At 42.2% G+C, this 19,279-nt stretch overlaps 8 protein-coding genes across 8 annotated transcripts; 5 read left to right on the top strand and 3 right to left on the bottom strand. All coding sequences in view use genetic code 12, as the record gives it.

The window, feature by feature from the left end:
- Positions 1–323: 323 nt before the first annotated feature.
- PICST_28237 (mitochondrial 54S ribosomal protein YmL41) lies at positions 324–1,175 on the top strand (the record flags this gene model as incomplete). Its single annotated transcript, XM_001387738.1, has 1 exon — positions 324–1,175. One exon carries the CDS (start codon positions 324–326, stop codon positions 1,173–1,175), a length of 852 nt encoding a protein of 283 aa, XP_001387775.2.
- Positions 1,176–1,525: 350 nt separating this feature from the next.
- Positions 1,526–2,679, bottom strand: PICST_28236 (predicted protein; the record flags this gene model as incomplete). Its single annotated transcript, XM_001387328.1, has 2 exons — positions 1,526–2,375; positions 2,663–2,679. The coding sequence occupies 2 exons, from the start codon at positions 2,677–2,679 to the stop codon at positions 1,526–1,528; spliced, it is 867 nt and encodes a 288-aa protein (XP_001387365.2).
- A 1,310-nt stretch (positions 2,680–3,989) lies between these two features.
- On the bottom strand, positions 3,990–4,994 carry PICST_86463 (predicted protein; the record flags this gene model as incomplete). The annotated part of the gene is made up of 1 exon (XM_001387327.1): positions 3,990–4,994. One exon carries the CDS (start codon positions 4,992–4,994, stop codon positions 3,990–3,992), a length of 1,005 nt encoding a protein of 334 aa, XP_001387364.1.
- A 2,728-nt stretch (positions 4,995–7,722) lies between these two features.
- Positions 7,723–8,511, top strand: CIA30 (possible complex I intermediate associated protein; the record flags this gene model as incomplete). Its single annotated transcript, XM_001387737.1, has 1 exon — positions 7,723–8,511. The coding sequence occupies one exon, from the start codon at positions 7,723–7,725 to the stop codon at positions 8,509–8,511; it is 789 nt and encodes a 262-aa protein (XP_001387774.1).
- Positions 8,512–9,703: 1,192 nt separating this feature from the next.
- On the top strand, positions 9,704–11,007 carry RPS4 (40S ribosomal protein S4; the record flags this gene model as incomplete). The annotated part of the gene is made up of 2 exons (XM_001387736.1): positions 9,704–9,717; positions 10,233–11,007. The coding sequence occupies 2 exons, from the start codon at positions 9,704–9,706 to the stop codon at positions 11,005–11,007; spliced, it is 789 nt and encodes a 262-aa protein (XP_001387773.1).
- Positions 11,008–12,491: 1,484 nt separating this feature from the next.
- Positions 12,492–13,928, top strand: ISN1 (IMP 5'-nucleotidase; the record flags this gene model as incomplete). The annotated part of the gene is made up of 2 exons (XM_001387735.1): positions 12,492–13,562; positions 13,635–13,928. 2 exons carry the CDS (start codon positions 12,492–12,494, stop codon positions 13,926–13,928), a joined length of 1,365 nt encoding a protein of 454 aa, XP_001387772.2.
- Positions 13,929–14,802: 874 nt separating this feature from the next.
- On the bottom strand, positions 14,803–16,938 carry PICST_28231 (peptidase S15; the record flags this gene model as incomplete). The annotated part of the gene is made up of 1 exon (XM_001387326.1): positions 14,803–16,938. The coding sequence occupies one exon, from the start codon at positions 16,936–16,938 to the stop codon at positions 14,803–14,805; it is 2,136 nt and encodes a 711-aa protein (XP_001387363.2).
- An 870-nt stretch (positions 16,939–17,808) lies between these two features.
- Positions 17,809–19,275, top strand: PICST_37839 (inorganic phosphate transporter; the record flags this gene model as incomplete). The annotated part of the gene is made up of 1 exon (XM_001387734.1): positions 17,809–19,275. The coding sequence occupies one exon, from the start codon at positions 17,809–17,811 to the stop codon at positions 19,273–19,275; it is 1,467 nt and encodes a 488-aa protein (XP_001387771.1).
- Between the last annotated feature and the right edge of the window lie 4 nt (positions 19,276–19,279).

Genomic DNA, 19,279 nt, shown 5'->3' with positions numbered 1-19,279 from the left:
AAGTATTCATATTCTTATATTTATCAATTGTAAATACTTTTTTTGTAATCTGTTTCGCTATTCTCTGTATGAATTCTTAACTATGCGCATCCTTCTTAACTATGGGAATTAATTCGCATTTCAATAATTTTTCAATTCATTTTTGTTCCATTTTTTTCTGAAAAATTGTTCAACAGCTATTCATCACGCCCATATCCATAGTCCCACACACAGAAGCCATCTCCGCTTCTGTATAGCTCAGCTAATATCATCACCATACCGTATACAACCCGTCTGTCTCCTTTTCCCTTTAATTTTCAACCACTTTCATTAATTCTTCAAGAATGTCTAATAGAGCTCTCCAGTCCGTGTTCACCAGAGCCCTCCACTTCAAGCACCTGGCTAAGAACTACCCCAAGCTCAACGTCAACGACGTTGAACTTGAGAAGCCCAGATACGGCTTCAGAAAGGACCGTGAACCGCTTCTTTCGCAACAAGTGAAAAACACCTTGTTCCCTTCCACAGAAATCAAGCAGAAGTACATCGCCAATAACAAGCCGGTGCCTATCAAGTACAGATCGAATTCCGACCAGATTGCCCGTAGAAACTTCGAAAAGTTCCAGGATGAAGTAGCCCTCGGTCAAGCTCATTTCCGCATAGGCGAAAACCAGATCTACTTTCCACAAGGTAGAATCTGCTTGTTGAGACCCAATGCTAAACATTCACCCTACCAGGCTAAATTCTTGGTTCCTAAGAGCATGAACAAAATGGATTTGAGAGACTACTTGTGGCACGTGTATGGCTTGAGAGCGTTGAACGTGACTGTCCAGTTGCTCCATGCCAAATTCGTCAGAGGTCCATACGACTATGCTCGTTACAGAGGTCCTCAGTACAAGAAGATGACGATCGATATGGCCGAACCCTTTGTGTGGCCCGAAGTAGATGCTGAATTGGTCGAATTGGCCGAATACCAACGTGAAGAAGAATCCGAAACCATGATCCAGAAAAACCGTGCTGGTTCCGACCAATTGAAACCTATCGATACCTTTGGAGGAATTTACAAGACTGAACCTTTGCCTAACGTATTTGTCAGTGATAAAGTAAAGAAGCAGGGTGAGTCTCTCGTTAAGAATCACACTGAGAGAGTGGAGTCTCAGGCTGATAGAGAGTTGGTATCCAAGTTCTTGAACTTGTAACACAACTACTAATCTTAAATCATACCAAGGCTAATCTGATCTTATCCATTGGTGTTATCCCATGAGCTTTGTCATAATTTGATTGTCGTTGTTCTTGTGAACTTCATCTGAAATGATATCTATAGAACATACCTACATAGTCATCCCCATCATGTATATACAATAAACTTACAACAGTTAATTTATCATTAACATTTATTAGCTTATCATACAAAAGACACTAATATCTTAATAAATATATAGTAAAAAAGAAACAGAACTCAACAACCGCAAGAAACCATTAAAACCTCACAAACCAGAATAAAGCATAAACATTAAAATACTTGAAAATCTCTAAGAAAATAATCCATTTACCAGAGCCAGCCGCTCTTCGACTTAGTTGAGGGGCTGGATCCATCGGCAGTGCTCCCGGAAGTTTTTCTCTGAGTCAATCTGTCGCTGGCTGCATTCACTATCTCGTCAAAAACTTCTGTGGTCGAAGTAGAGGTACCCTTGTCGTCTTTGTCCTCTTCCTTTCCGTAGCCAAATCTGTTTCTGATGTTCATGACCATTACGTACGAACTATCCAATACATTGTTGGAGTATTCTGTTGCTTCAGGACCACGCGACAAGTCCGCATTGCTGTTGTCGGCTTCTCTAAGCATGGCAACAGAGCCAAATCTTGACACCAAGCCGAACAAAGACGTCAACGAAGAGAAGTTGAGATTGAGATTCTCGAGATTGTCAAAATTTCCTTCGATCCAAGGTTTTATATATGAAAAGTAGATCAAGCCGGCACCAGATTTGGTGAAATTAATCCAGTCTTCAGTGTTGTCAAACGTTTTAGATGCATCAGCCTGAGCCTCAAGCAGTGCCGAAATGGAAAGAAATAAGGGAAGAACCAACCACACGGTGAAAAGGAGTTTGAAGACTGAATAGAGAGGAACCAAGTGTTTCAAGAACAATAAAGTTTCCACTAGCTGAGAGACAGCCAAAACAATCCAGTATATGAACCATTTCTGGATAGAAAGCAAATGGAACTGCAAGGCAGCTTCGTTGAAAGCATCCGAGGGAGCACCCTCTTTCTTCAAAAGCAAACTGAATGGAACAGATATGCCACCGACCTTGATTTTTCCCGAATCAACAATCGTGACATACTTTGTGTAGCTTTCAATGGCCCTGTAGGAGGCAAGAACAGGGTATACTGTAGAGACAATAGTGCTGCGGAGGTTAGTATGTGTTTAGAATGGATGAACAGTCGTGAAATCAGACTAGTAATGAAAGAGAACAAGCTTATGCAATTGAGATTTAATAACAAGAGTAATCCTTCTCTCTCTATCATTTGTATTGAGCTGTTGATATTGTGAATACCTTATTGTGAAATCTATTGTGAAATCTTTCTCTCGGTAAAGACTAGGGAATTGATATCGACTACGTGTGCTTCATCGGGAGGAAGAGCGCACAGATTCTTATCCTTATCAATGGTAAATGATACAGTACACAATTACATATCAATAGGATCCATGATGCTATTCCTTATTGTCCGATAATGTGTGGATGCTGCATTTATTCGTGAAGGTGCGGTCTTACATGAATAGTCTTTTCTCTTTATCTTTCTTCTAGGTCTTCTTTGTGAACTATTGTACTGATCCAGATGGCAAATCTCGCTCTCGCCCCATCCATTTATTTTTGCGATTTGTCTTCAACAGCTATACTTACGTCAAGATTGACAAGAGACCCATTTTCGCTAGCAATTCAATACAGCCTCTGACAGTGTAATTGGAAAAGAAGACGGAAAGATTAGGGCTAATTTTTGAAGCGTCTGATAAGAAGTCATGTATGGCTTTGTGCTATCTGCAGGAGCTCCGATAGCAGGTGACTGGCGCATGATGCCATAGTTAAGTCTGGGGATAAGAGCCGGTTTATGGGGTAGGAAAGTTGATGAAGGGAAAGCGACTGGAGCTGGAGGAATTCGTACAGAGCAGAAAGGCTCGAGGTGACTATTCTGGAGTCTGTCTTTTTTTCGCATGTTCTGGCTTCCTCACGGGTTGCCAATTTGTGTCTGGTTGGAACCGTTAGAAATGTGGTATCTCGTATATTCAGGCTAAGAATGTTAACAATAGATTGGGAGGTTTATAGAAGAGAAAATACTGTTGTGTAGAGAATGTCAAATGATAATTAGTACTAGCATCTGTAAGACTGGCTATTAGTTTTCTGAAGAGTTTTACTGAAATTGACTAAAATCAGGATTCTGAAGGCTCTCTTCACCAGCCTCGGATCCACATTCTATTGAACAGCACGGACTCTACTGGTGTGCGATAATTTCAGTGAAGTGGCTCATTACTCCGTGTTACGAAGTGAATGATGTACTGTCAAGTGGAGATATGCAAGATAGTCTACTGGTGTTTACGTGTCCGTTTGTATGAGAATCCATATCTGCATTCTTGATCTTTTTGTTCTCTGCCGTAGGATCCATTTAGAAATAGACTTGAAAATGAATTTTACTCGATGAATTACGAGATATCTGAATTTACGTTCTGCATCTGCCTTCTAAGAGATAGCACTTCAGTGTTGTTCATGTTTATGCACTCGTATGTCTTCTTATGTAACTCTATCTACAAGTTCTAGAATTGGTCTGAAACTCCAAGCCCTACTTGTAAATCATGTCCAAGATTGTTAAAAACATAGTCTAAATAACAGTAAGATCTAATGAAGCGTCTGTAGAAGCGTCTGTAGAAGCGGAAAATAATAAATATACTTTAGAAATACTTTAGAACATAGCCCTGAGTTAGGTCCATAGAATAGTTCAGTCCGTAGCATAGCCTAAAGTGTAGTCTAGCCCTTGAGATGGAATCCTCTCTCGTTCAATTGTTCGAGATTCCAGTCCCAGGTGAGTTTAGCAAATTCTGGGTCTCTGGCAATCTTGCTGGCAGTATCTTCAACACCTCCTGTAGAGTAGTATTTGCCGTTGTCTTCAGCAGCAGTGACAGATGGGTCCATAGCCAATTTAAGCGAAGCAGTAGCTCCCTCTTCGTTGGATACACCAATGGATTTGTCCAAGAACCAAGAGCTTCCCTTGAAAATCCAGCCAATAACAGGCAACTTCTTCCAATAGTTATAGAGCTCGGTACCCAAGATAATACCAGGATGTACTGAAACACTCAAAATGTCTGGGTACTTCTTTGCGAATTCACTTGCAAACTGAATGTTGGCAGTTTTAGCTTGACCGTATCTGACCCATGTGTAGATGACATTAGGGTTCTTGTTGATAGTGTCAGAAGGAGCAAAGTGCTTGAAGGCAAAGTTGTGGCCCACAGAAGCAAGAGTTACCACACGAGGTTGGACCTTACCTTCATCGACCACAGCTTGTAATTGAGGCAACAACTTGAGTGACAACAAGAAGTGACTAACGTAGTTGACCTGATACTGAACCTCGTACTTGTCCTTTGTCAATTCATAGGGAACCCCCATAAGTCCAGCATTGTTGATGAGAACGTGCAACTTCTTTTCCTTAGAGGCAAACTGTTTCGCAGCTTCATCCACAGAAGACAAATCCAACAAGTCAATGTGGAGATAACTGAGCTCACCCAATGGTCTTTTCAAAGCCTCATCGCCAGCAGCTGTCGTTCTTTTCTCGGCTTCTTGTTTAATTTCATCAATAGCAGTGAGCACCTTAGACTCGGTTCTGCCTGCAATGTAGACAACGTAGCCGTGCAAGTATAAGTGAAGAATGGTGAACCATCCGATACCAGAATTTCCTCCTGTGATGAAAACCACCCTACGGTCTGTTTTTGGATCGTAGTAAGGAGCAGAGTTGGGGTTGTAGAAGTTTTTGGCCATCTTGAGTGTAGAAAATGAGAACCAAGGAAGTTGTTCGGCAAGTAGAAGGTCTTAATCGATACTCTGAAAAATTATAGCTGGCAGAACAAAGGTGTGGCTCTAGTCTCTGGTATAGATTACGATAAGAGTCTACAACAATATGGTAACTGGAGATATGTATTACTCACAGTGGACTTGTAATATCAAGAGGAAGACGATGTTGATTCAGAGTCTAGTCCTTTTTTCTACCCAGCCTTTCTGACATAAAGTGGAGATTTGGGGTTTTGATATTCATGTGTTTTTTTCATTTTCGAGGCACACGATAGTGCCGGGTATTGGCACCTCAAATATTCCACAAGTTTCCCAGGGGTTCAGAGAAATATTGTACGCCACATGAAATTCATGACATACTTACAGAAAGCAGTGAGTACATAGTGGAGTTGAACAAACAATTTGATGTAGAAATATTTAAACTTGAATTGGTGCAAATTCTAGAAAGGTTGCACATGATGCCTAGTAGTTTCTCTATTGCGCTAGATAGTTAGCAAAAGCATACGGATGCCATACAAGAGCAAATACAAATCCAGTCAGACAACAGCTGCCGACTGTCACTGTCGAACGTCGCCCTGGAATCTACTGATGTACAAAAAATGACCCCCACAGTAGAGCCACCCAGACCAGCTCACATCGTCAGATACTCAAAAGTCACACTGAAAACTGGAGAAGATCATGCTATCCGTCGTGGGAAAAATCAGAGGCTACTGGTGCCAGTCATTACACAGCTCGTCTGAATTATCATACTATCAAGTCCTGCTCACAATGTGATTCGACTATTGTGCTAGTAAAATCGTGGAACCTGATATCACCACTTTCGCAGTCTGGTCTTGCAAATATCACCACTACTTATACGAGATACGAAATACGACAAATGCACAAATCCACCACTACCGGAGGTACAAGTCCAGCAGACAGACGGTGGGACAACCTCCACATACAACTTGGCAGATCGGAGTTGGTCTTCGCTGATTACGGCGAGCTACATGCATTCCTTGACGATCCGTCCCGGGCTACTCTGCCAACTCAGAGAAGGACAAGCACCGCAGCACAGCCAATAGGAACAAAGCGTCGGGGCGTCCACAGATCGGAACCAGGTTTCGGAGTTGGGGTGAAGACGTGGTTTCGGAATCTGAGAATGATTTGCGAGTTCCGTTACCACCGGAAGGGTTCTGAACGATTATTTTTGCTTGGTATCTCGGAGTTGAAGCAGGTAGGAAGTCTGGGGTAAGATGAGTTTACGAGACCAGCCCGGGTACAATTGTGGGCACACAGCCATCGTGGCAGCGGCACCTTGTGGGAGGTCTGGTGGTGCTTGTAGTGCTGCTAGCTCTGAGTTGTGATGTGATTTTTAGAGACATCGTGGCTACTGGGCTACAACTACATCGTGGGGTTAGATTTCCAGATTGAGCAGGCCAAAGGGCTGAAGAGGAGAATCTGAAAAGAGAGGAGAGCGAGAGTAGTGAGAGGAGAATAATGGGAGTTTTTCACCGAGACACTGCAAAGCAACAGCAGAGACAAATCAGAGAGCACAATCAGCTTTGTCCCAGAAGCAGGGCGGTGTTCACCATGAGGAAGCCAGGGTGAGCTGAGACTATGGCGAAATAACCCCTCTCCGAATTGTGAATGCGAAAAATTTCAGTTGCGATAACACTAAAATTCAGATCAATAGATATACTTTTTCAGGCAACAGACATCGAGAGTGGGGAAGCAGAACCATCTCCATCTGGAACTTTTCCACGGAATGTGCCACTATAGAAAGAAAGAGAAGCAAATAGAAGAGAGAGAAAAGTAGATTTGGTGAAATCCGAAATATCTAGTTGCAATTGCCATTGTAGTGCCCTCTAGCAGGGCAGTGTAGAGTGTAGAGCGAGCATTTTCTCTTCTCTAACTGTGGAATCTCGGATTCTTCTGGAACATCCACAACCCAGGGTTCGGTGGTAGACCACCGCTTTCACCGGGTATGGCTGACTCTACAAACCGCAGTTGGAGGATGATTCACTAACAATTCTGCTGAGAATGATCTCGCCAAACCTGCTGGATTTCGTGCTCCAGGAGACTTCGCTATTTGTTAAGGGGTGGCCATCAAATCTCCCCACAACAGCCTGCGATTCCATGATTCTCATGATTCTGTCCCCTGTGGCTCCCCCTAAAGATTGGAGTTCCAGTAGTGCACAATCTGCCATCATCTGGGTGTGCCATTCAGTAGTGGGGTTATTCTTCTGTTCCCTGGCCTGGCCCCTAGCATTATTAATTAAACTGGCTAACCCTCCCTAACTTTATCTCTCCACTTTCGTGGAGTCACAAAACGCACCCTATCGGTATCGGAGCAGCCATAGTACAATCATCGGCTCCTGCACCCAGGCCAAGCACACTCCGAAAAAGGACGGGGTTCGGAGGGGTGGCTCCTGCACACTGAATCGGGCTATTTTTTTCACTTCATCTCAGATTCATATAAATACCTTCAGATCTGCCTCTTCGTGTCGTACCAGACTTTAGGTTTTTTGACTGAATCTCGTCAATTGCATTTCGGATACTAATCTTCCAACAACTCAGATATAACGTTTCTGGGCCCACTACTGTTATAGCCATAACTGTACAGATATCATCTACTAGTATTCTTCAGACTGAAGCACATATCTACTATTACACATAGTCGTCTTCCACTTGCTACTTATTATTGCTCAATTATAAAATGTCTTTGAGAACACTCGGCTTGAACTCGTCGCTCAAGGGGCTTTTTGCCACCAAGCCAGCAGAGGTTGTCAAGGCTATGCACACCGTGCTTGACTTCAAGCAGCACGGCGACGAATCGCTCAACAACGTCATGACCAGATCCGACAAGGAGATGGGAGGCTACTCTACGGTACACTTCGAGCTCGATGACAAGGAACACGTCGGCCACTTCCACGGCTACTTGTCGTTGGACTTGCCCAAGGACAACCCCGAAGTCACGAGATCTGGCTATGCCATGTTTAGAACAAAGGACCAGAAGGAGTCGTGGTTGTCTGGAAACAGCTACTGGGACTGGTCCAACTACTCTTCGTTGGTCTTGAGAGTCAAGGGCGACAGAAGAAAGTACTTGGTCAACATTCAGACCAACACACCTTTGGTGACTGACTTGTTCCAGCACCGTTTGTTCCTCAACCATCCTGGTGAATGGGAAACCGTGGTGATTCCACTCAACGACTTTGTCATGACTAATTGGGGTGTGATTCAGGATGGAAGTGAGATCAACAAGTCGGAAGTCAAGACAGTTGGCATTGGTTTATTGGACAAACAATATGGTCCATACTCCTTGAAGGTCGACTGGATTAAAGTAATGGCCGGAACAGAAGTAGCCAAGGAAACCAAGAAGTCGAGATCGGAAAAGACTCAATCGTTCGAAAACGGCGGAATCGATGTTGATGGCCAGGAAATCCCAATCCACGGTGCTGCCATTAACTCTGGTAAATTTGAAGACCCAAAGAACACCGTTTTCTAAATTACACTACAGCTACAAGCTTCACATTATGAACGTTAATTTAAGCATAAAAAAAGCAAAAAAAAGCTGATTCTGATAAAAAGCTCTCGAGGAGGTACTTTCGTGAAATTGTTTCATTCAATATCAGAGAAAGGATGACATCCTAGACACCGCTGCTCAGGCAATAGCATTATAGGTTTACAAGGGTTGTGACAACGGCAGGCTCCGTTGGGTTCACAGGGATATGGCGTTGGCATTAGAGAGATCTTGTTGGAATAGTATATAAAAAGTAGCAAAACAATACAAAATTAGAAAAATTTATGCATGGAGTAGAGATTCTTAAGATTCAATTGATCAGTTGCTGATTACAATCACAAGACATAGAGAGCTCCAGAGAAGTGCCTCCGTAGCGTGGAAGAGTGCTCGCTATATGGTCGCTGTAAGCGCTATATGTTCACTGTATGCCCCCTACTCTCCCTAAATCTTCGCCAGCCTCTCCCTGCTCCCCCTATTTCTCAGTAATTTTCCACCAGTGCACCACTACACTAAAACATGTCCTAGACTACACTCCTAACTTCATATCGCTCCGATCACGGCGGTTCCACTTCCGTCGATCGGAGTCTAAATCGATGTCACTCCAAAACTTCCATCTCCACCTTCGCTACATTATTCCTCAGATCAATCCAAGTGTGGAGAATACTTTTGGTTCTCCTCTGTTCTCTCCAACTTTTGCAATGTCAAAAAATCTTCTCGCTAAGCTGAGGAGAACCTTCATATCTTCTGTGAATCAGGGCATGACATCATTAAAGGGGAACTTTCAACAATTGTAAAAGTGGAGCACTTCTACTTCCAGAAGTATTATTCATAGATTATCATGAAAAAAATTGACCTGAATGTTTCCCCACATTTCAGAGATTGGAGATTTTTCACAACCAACCCTTACTTTAACTCGTTCCCCTCTTCCCTGCTTAATCAGTAGAGGAGACGTTTCTTATCGCACCTATGACGCAAAGTCATGCGGAAAGGGCGCGAGCCCTAGAATAGTGCACCAATCTCGTGACTAGAAAAAAACGAAACATTTCATTTGGTCCAAATCACATGACCGCACTTGCTCAAATTTTTCACTTCTCTCTACTATAAATTTTTTCGTTCTTGGTAAACTTTTCACTTCTCTTTTTCTTCTAACTATCACACATTAAACAGAATATCCAAAATGGCAAGAGGCCCGTATGTCTAGTTATCTTATACTCAAGTATACGATAATAGAAAGGACAGTCTAGCGAAGTACGACGAGCGTTTACAACGTGATGTCTGGAAAAGCAGAAAATGCCGGAATCGACATTCGATTCATAACGGCCACCAGTCTTTATCTTCCTTGGAAGGTATAAAGGACTTGGATGGGAGCCTTGTCGTGATAATCTCGTTGAGTGTGCTGATGTTCTGGTGCGAACGTTTGTTATACGGAACTGTACTACAGTAACGTGAACTGGTAAATTTATTGTGGAATTAATGTCGAAATAAGTCTCTTTTGGGTCCATTTTGTCATTTTTTCCATTTATATTTTGAATTTTCACGGTATTGTATTGTTTTGTTATATCTAATTTTCAGTCGTAGTAACCCCTGCTCGGGCCAGAACGTCAGTATTTACTCGATGTATTTTCACTTCAAAGCTACATTTTCTCTGTCTCTCTCTATGTAATCGTATTCGTAGTTCGAATTCAGTAGTACTAACATTTTCTCAGAAAGAAGCATTTGAAGAGATTAGCAGCTCCATCCCACTGGATGTTGGACAAATTGTCCGGAACTTACGCTCCAAGACCATCTGCTGGTCCACACAAGTTGAGAGAATCTTTGCCATTGGTTGTTTTCTTGAGAAACAGACTTAAGTACGCTTTAAACGGTAGAGAAGTCAAGGCTATCTTGATGCAACAACATGTCAAGGTTGACGGTAAGGTCAGAACCGACTCGACTTTCCCAGCCGGTTTCATGGACGTTATTTCATTGGAAGCCACCAACGAGCACTTCAGATTGGTCTATGATGTCAAGGGTAGATTCGCTGTCCACAGAATCACTGCTGAAGAAGCTTCTTACAAGTTGGGTAAGGTCAAGAAGGTCCAATTGGGTAAGAGAGGTGTTCCATACGTTGTCACCCACGACGGTAGAACTCTCAGATACCCAGACCCATTGATCAGAGCCAATGACACCGTCAAGATCGATTTGGCTACCGGTAAGATCACTGACTTCATCAAGTTTGACACTGGTAGATTGGTCATGGTTACCGGTGGTCGTAACTTGGGTAGAGTTGGTGTCATTGTGCACAGAGAAAAGCACGAAGGTGGTTTCGACTTGGTCCACATCAAGGACTCTCTTGACAACACTTTCGTCACCAGATTGGCCAACGTTTTCGTCATCGGTACTGAAGCCGGTAAGCCATGGGTTTCCTTGCCAAAGGGTAAGGGTATCAAGTTGTCTATTTCTGAAGAAAGAGACAGAAGAAGAACCCAACAAGGTTTGTAATTTTTATGAACAATACATAAGTCTCCTTGTCATGAGCTTGAGGAGTAGTTTAATTTGTATATTTTAAAGATTTGTATATTAGCAATTTGACTTAATTAAGAAACCGTTGAACTGTCGTAATAATAGCTTTTGATAATTCGTCGTTTTAGTCGTTATGCCAACTAAAGCAACGCTTCTAAAGCGCTTTTTCAACGTTGGCGGATGTGGATTTGCATCGAATTAATGGAGGGGTATTGAGTCAGAAAGGGAACTCCCCCATAAAATAATGACTTAATCGTACATATGAAATGGGTGGTGAATTGCAAATTTACAATGGACCTGGGTTCACCAGTTGGCTAGGTGCCGGATTACCGTTGGAATTAGTGTTTTACTATGGGACCGTAATGAGAGGTTCAACGGGGCTTAACGGTTGGTCTCACTTTTCCGGCTGTATATCCAATTATTACGGAACTTTTCCATTTCCTTCATAGTTAAGAAAAAGTTTCAAATGCATATCAGTTGACACTTGCATTTGTCTGTAATTCAGAGCCTTTTAAAGTTTCGTAGCTCTAACTTTTGGCCATAGATTTACACATGGAATTGGTTAAGTAATTCAAAGTTGATTTGAGGCTGGCAGCTGGTAGGAACCTCTAGAATTTGTAGGCGCTTGAGAACAGAGAACACTCTACTTGTGATTGTTGTAACCAACTTCAAACTGTAGGAGTAGTAAATTGTATGGGAGCTTCCTGGCACTTTGACATTGTTTTATTAGTCTTCTCATCGCTCCCCAGTAGATTTATAGAAATACCTTCCCATTGTGTAATTTCTAATTAACAAGTAGATGCACGTCCGTAATTAATATGGTCTGGCTACCACATCCTACCTGTTGCCGGATGTTTCTTCGGAAAGATCTTGTCTTTGAATCAATTTGGTGTTAAGGACAAAAACTGAGAGATAGAGGATATCCTTTTCGGAGCGCACACAAAAGCGCATTCCATATACATGAGAAACGAAGATGTATCAAGAATTTTATGGAAAAGTTCATGTTAATATATATGAATGGAAGTTTCTCATCTTGACTGCTTAGGAAGAAGCCATGAAATGAATCTGCTATTCAAAGAAGTACCCTTTGGTATTCTCCCAATCTGTCTCTCACGCAATTGTTTTAGACTGTACTCACATTCTCCAGTAACGGAAATCTACCAAGAATTAAATACAATTGTACAATTCTATCCGAAGTCTTTTATAAATTTCTCTCTCATATTTCTCGTTGTTTTCTTGATTCCATATCTCATAAAAACTATACTGACTACCATCTCTACCTTTGACTACTATCTGTCTTCCGTTACTGCTCGTTTGGATCCGGAAACTGCTGGAGCCCATCTCAAGTGTGCAGGTTTATATAGACACGTTTGGGGTTGAAATAATGTCTATGCCAACTTCATAATGCTGTTATTCTCCTCTTACAGCCATTGAAACTCCATTTTCTCAATTTGAAACCTGAAATGACTTCAAGGTATAGAGTTGAGTATGCGCTCAAGAGCCACCGTAGAGATGAGTTCATTGAGTGGATCAAGGGGCTCTTGGCTGTGCCCTTCGTACTCCATGCCGATATTGAGAACTACGATAAAGGTTTCACTGAACATTACACGTCGTTGGAGAACTACGATTTCTATGTAGAGACCCAAGAGTCTGTCATTGCAGCTGAATGTCGGAAACGTTACCTGGAGATCTTTGCAGATGTCGAAAAGTTGGTTGACCATACAATTTTCATGGATGAAATCAACGAACGTAACCCCACAAAAGTTGCAGTGAGCAGGTTGCGTAAATTGGTGCCCTCAGTAGGTCGCTTCTTTACTGCATTACCATTGAAAGAGGCATTTGACATCGAGGATGAACGTCGATGCATATCGAAAAGAAGACTTGTTAGTCCTTCGTTCAACGACGTTCGAGTCATCTTGAATACTGCCCAGGTTTTAGCTCTTACAAGAATCTACAAAGACCATCGCAAGATAGGTTCCAAGTTGAAGTTGGTCACTTTCGATGGAGATGTGACCTTATACGAGGATGGCAAATCGTTGACTGAAAATGATGCCGTTGTCAAGAGGTTGATTACGTTGTTATCTATGGACTTGTTCGTATCGGTAGTCACAGCTGCGGGATACCCTGGAGAGCTGGGAATTGCTAAATACTATGAGAGATTGAAAGGATTGATCGACGCTATCAACAGCAAAGACTGTATCCTCACTTCAACACAGAAGCAGAACTTACTTGTAATGGGTGGAGAATCCAACTACTTATTCCGCTACGATAATGCAACGAAGAACTTCAAGTTTGTAGATGCAAAAGAATGGCACCTCCCCATTATGCTCAGATGGGACAACAACAAAATTATTCATATCATGCAAACCATCTACAAGCATTTGGTTCATTTACAGGCTCGTTTCCAGCTCCAGGAAACTACTTCTATTGTCAGAAAGGAAAGATCAATTGGTATCATACCGAACCCAGGATGCAAGATTCTTCGTGAGCACTTGGAAGAAATGGTTCTTTCCTGTTCCAACAAGTTGCACGAAGTGTTGGTATCGGCTCCACCCAGACGTTCGTCTATTGCTCTGGAAGAACCAGAATCACAGCATTTCCATGAGTCGATCACCTGTGACGATATCAAGGTCTGTGCCTTCAACGGAGGATCTGATGTCTGGGTCGATATTGGGGACAAGAGTCTTGGTGTGGAAGCCTTACAGAAGTACTTGTGCCAAGACCAGACCATAAACCACATCTGTCCCATCTTAAAGAGCGAAAGCTTACATATTGGTGACCAGTTCGCCAGTTTAGGTGCCAACGATTACAAGGCTCGTTTGAGTGCTTGTACTGTTTGGATCGCAAACCCCAGAGAAACAGTGGCTATCTTGGATGACTTGATTGGCCATCTTCTCTAAACATAATTAAAATCAATATATTTACATATCTAAAAAAATGGGTGTAACTACACGGTTCTATCTCTAAAATAGCAAATATTATTGCCGAAACATGGCCGTCGCAGAGTGCATTTACCTGGCTAGGGAGCTATTGTTTTGTATTTGAAATTACCATAAAGATGACATGGGATTTGAATGCGGAAATTCTCCATCAAATTCCCTTCCGTTGGTTCCTATTTCTTTAATCTTATGACTCTCCTATGATTTTTACATGGCAATGTAGCCCCGGACTTGGTGAGTACACTTTGTTAGCACCGTGTAGATCTCACTCGAGTCATTTCTAGAGTTCCAGGCACTTTTGTCAATATTCTTCCTTCCAATGACACAATTCCATCTTATGTAAACTTCCGAGATGGATATGTAAGAATTAATTATGCACATATACGGTGCGTTATGAACAGATTAAGGTAGGCGGAGTTGGAAAACGCATTCTGCCACCCAAAAACCGGGGCAACGTATACCCGTGATTTTATGCCTTCGTAAAAATTGCTCAATTGGGTATAATGTGCTTATCCGGGCAAAGGAAATACTGAAATCTTCGAAATAGTTGATGGTGATGATCTCCTAAATAATCTGATACTTATTTCCGTATTTTCTTTAGTCGATTCTATTTTAAAATAAATACGGAGGTGGCTCAAAAGGAAATAATAATATTTTTGTATGGCTTTGCAATTCCCCTGCTTTTTTTGACGAAATAGAAGTTCTTTTGCAACCTCTGGCTGTGTGATATCTACAGAATGCACCGTAATCTGATATTGTATCTGGTATATTGGCCTACATAGATTTAATAACCACTAAATTATAAAAAGAATAATGGGTGCGAAAAAGTGCAAACCTAGATGAAGCTTCTTGGGATACTGTTGCTCCATGACTTTTCAAAGACTTTCTTGTCATTTTCAAAAGCTTCAATTTTATTGTCTAAGTAGAAATTGACCTCACAGCACTTCATTATAGAGGTATTTGCAATCTTTATTTGCCAGTTGTCCTCTTCTCTACCTAATGTCAACTCCCAATCGCACTGGTTGAAAGCAGATGTGGGACTACCTTCTTTAATGAACCAAGTATTCTTATTCCATGACCCCATCTCCATACCATTACTGACAAGCTTTCTCTTTCCCTCGTCTGAGAAATCGTTTACAGTCCAAGTGTCATTGATAGGATCGTATGTGACTGACCGAGTTCTAGATTCTTTTCTCAATACATCGATTGCCGTGGGAGCCAAGGATTCGGGGTGAGGAAAAAGCTTGTCGACATCCTTCTCCTTATATAAATCCGTTGGTGCAATTGGCAACTTGATCTTTCCCCCATGAAGAGTCAATGTTGGCGTCTTGGCTAGTGGCCACGAGGAGGGCCAGTCGGTGGAACTTAGTGACAATCTTACTACATGTCCCTTCTTGACATTGTAACCAACAGCATCCAATTGAACCTTGATAGAGTAAGTCTTTCCAACTTCTAAGGTTTGGGGATCAGAATGTGTTCCCAAGAAATGATTCAAGTTAACTAAACCCCAAGAAATCAAGACGTTCTCCTTGGTTATGGGATTGATATCGATAAGTCTAGCCGACACCATTGCAAGATCGGAATCACTGGATATTTCGAGCTCCACTTCTGGAAATCCCAAAAAGCTTGATTCTTTCTCTTGTGGTAAACTGTCGAAATTCAAACTTTTGCAATCCTCAATCTTTTGATCGGGAGGAAAATCACCATCTTGGCCAAAAGGACACCAGGTACCTCTGAAAAGACCATATTCTTGGTGGCCAGAAAACTCGAGAATCGTTTTAGGTGAACCAAACCACTTCCTGGGCTGGCCGGAAACCAATTGAGTAGTCAGTAAGTTCAAGGTTAATACAGAATAATTCAATTTATTGTAGTCGTACTCACATCCAACCCATTGCCCTTCTCTCTTTGTATAACTCTCGTGAATTGAAGAAGGTTCCTGAATAAACGCAGACAATCGAGGCATATTTTCGATACTGAACGTTTCGGGTATATTCAAGTCCTTGATCTCTTTAATGACTTTATCGTCGGTAACCAAATACTTCTCAAACCACTTGACAGCAAGTTGGTTGTAACCTAACCCCGGCAGAGGCGTAGCGACTTCAGGATATTCGTGGACCCAAGGTCCAATGAGTCCCTTTGAGTCTGGGTGAGGCAAGTTTTGGATCATTCTGAACACAGCACTGGTGTAGCCGTCTCTCCAGCCTCCTACAGCCAATACGGGGATATCTACCTTGCTGTAGTCTTCACAAACAGAGCCGTGTTTCCAGAAATCGTCTCTTGTCTGATGTTTAACCCATTCAATTGCATTGGGTTCTAGTTCAAGTCGTTCCAACCAGTTCTCCCTCCAGTCCTTTCTGACTCGAGGATCTTGAGGCCGGGCATTATAAGCAAACATTGTCAGAGCCCACCACAACATGTCAGAAGCAAGTAAACAACCTCCACGATAATGGACATCGTCAGAATAACGATCGTCTGTAGAGTTCAAAGTGATTATAGCCTTCAAAGCAGGATGCTGCCTAGCAGCAATCTGAAGACTGTTAAAACCACCCCATGATTTGCCGAACTGGCCAATTCTCTCGTTGGACCACGACTGTTTAATAATCCAGTCAAATACATCCAAATTGTCCTCTTGTTCCTGGAGTAGGTACTCTCCTTGCAAGATTCCGTCGGAGTCTCCGCTTCCTCTCATGTCAACTCTTAATGATGCAAACCCATAGCCAGCATAATAGGGATGGCGGATGGAGTCTCGGATGGCTGTGAAGTCACTTTTCCTATACGGAATATACTCAACCAAGGTACCTACCTTAATTTCGCTAGCATCGTAGGCGCACTTGGGGATCCACAAATGAGCATACAAAATGGAACCGTCTCTGGTAGGAATCTGTATGTCCTCAACCTTGACAACCTCAAAGGGCAACTCTTCAGGCTTAACGGTGATTCTTTCCCCCGATTCGGGAACGTTGAAAACCATCTTATCTTTTACAAAATAAATTACAACTGTTATCTGAAATTATTCGTATTCCAAATTCCAGAGAAGTACTTTTATGAGATTTATATTCAGATAGTACTAGCTGCGAAATCCACTGCTCAATAAATAGATATGATTAGCGAGCAAACCAATACTTTGATGGATATCAATGGCGAGGACTACGGAATCTGTTGGCGAGAGGGTTCCTGATAAGTCCATCCGCTAGTGTCTGACACTTCAGTCTATAATGGCCACCTGCCACAAGTCAAGATAAGGGAAGAGAGTTCTTTTTTTGGTATCATTTTGCAGAATCTGCAGAATCTGGTCGATTACGCCTGCTTAATAGGGATGTATACTGGTTGAAGATTTTTGTACCTCAGCACTGCAGCAAGGTACATGGAACTCGAGTTGAGACAATAGAGAAATGGTAACAGTACGGCGGAATGTCCCCGCATACTATGATAACAATTGAAAGTTGGGGAATTCATGAGATTCTTCATTCGGGTTATAATTGTCAAGTGGGCAATTGGATATGTCTAAGCGACATTTTCTCAGACAAGGCAGGTATACTCGATGGATTATACACTCGCATGAGTTCCCCTAATCGCTACTACTCGAGGGCATTGATTCTAATCTGTAGATGAATATCAATTCCGAGTTCGACGCAATTTTGGGTATAAATATGAAACTATCTGGTTCTGCAAAATCTTGATTTAGATAAAAGTAGCAAGACTTTGGTCGAGAAAAGGCTGCGAAAAAATGAGTATCGAATTAGAAAAGACTAAGAATTTTGCAACTAAGGTAGAAGTCAGCCATGTCGTTGACTTGGAGGATAATACCGTCTCATCCATACATTCGGGTGAGGTTGTTGATATGTTGGAACTTGAAGGCGACGACAAGGCAATGGCTAGAAAGATTTACCTTGTTAACAACGCCTTGGACGAGATAGGGTTCACCTGGTTCCATGTTAAATGCTTTGTCGTTGCTGGCTATGGTTATGTTGCAGATTCTCTCTTGGGTATGGCCCAGTCGACTGTTGCAACTTACGTGAATTTGCAATTCAACCAAACATATCCCTTGAGCACACAAGTTCTCTACATTGGCCTCTTTTCGGGATGTGTCTTCTGGGGGTTGAGTGGTGATATCATTGGAAGAAAGCTTGCTTTCAACTTGACCCTATTCCTCTGTGCCATCTTAAGTTTTCTTGTTGGTGCCATGAGCAGTTTCCCCATGTATTGTTTCATGTTGGCGATTAGTTCATTTGCTCTAGGCGGTAACTTAGCTATTGATGCTACAGTGTTTTTGGAGTTCTTGCCATTCAACTACCAGTGGTTGACGACTTTCTTTGCCTGTTGGTGGTCTCTTGGCCAAGCAGTTGGATATGGTGTGGCTTATGCCTTTGTTGTTCCAGAAAAGTGGCATTGCACCAGTGCCGATAACTGTCCCTCTGAAAGTAACAGAGGATGGAGGTATGTGTGGTATGTCGATGCAGGTATAGTATTCTTCTTTGCCGTTATCAGATTGATGCTCAAGTTAGAAGAAACCCCAAAGTTCTTGGTAACCAACAACAGGGATGCTGAATGTGTAGAGCAGTTGCAGGCAATTGCTAAGAAGTACAACAGAACTTGTTCCTTGACCTTAGAAGACTTGCAGGCTTGTGGTGAAGTAAAGAAAAATGACTTTAAGATGAGCGACCCTAAGTTGAAGGACTTCTTCAGCAGTAGTATAAAAAATAGTAAAGCATTGTTCAGCACTAAGAAGATGAGCATTAACACCTTGATGTTATTCATGTCTTGGTTTGGTATTGGTATCGCTTATCCACTTTGGGGTACTTTTTTGCCAGTTTACATTGCTTCTAAAGGTGGTCATACCTCTGCCGACGACGCTGCTGGTGTTTATGGCGATGCTTTGCTCTCCACTTGTTTGTCTTTCTTTGGTCCAGTAATTGGTGGTCTTCTCATTTTAATTCCTCGGGTAGGAAGAAGAGGTACTCTTTGTATTGGTGGTATAACTTCTATGATCTTTTTTATGGCTTATACGACAGTTAGAACAAGACCAGGTGCTCTCGGTTTCTCAACAGCAGCCTACATCTGCATCTATATCTACTACGGATGTCTCTACGGTTACACACCAGAATGTCTTCCAAGTTACTGCAGAGCTACTGGCTCCGGGTTGGCATTTGTCTTCAACAGAATAGCGGGCCTCATTGTCCCAGTGATTGCTTATTACGCTAAACCTACCACTAGTGTACCAATTTGGGTGTGTGCTTCTTTCATTGGTCTAATTGGAATTGGCTCCTTGTTTTTTCCATTCGAGCCTTCAAGACAAAGATCTGTCTAATTTT

The sequence above is a fragment of the Scheffersomyces stipitis genome, chromosome 1 (assembly GCF_000209165.1).
Source record: "Scheffersomyces stipitis CBS 6054 chromosome 1, whole genome shotgun sequence".
Classification (NCBI taxonomy): Eukaryota; Fungi; Ascomycota; class Pichiomycetes; order Serinales; family Debaryomycetaceae; genus Scheffersomyces; species Scheffersomyces stipitis.
Note: the sequence above shows the minus strand (reverse complement) of the source record. Positions and strands in the feature narration are given on the sequence as shown.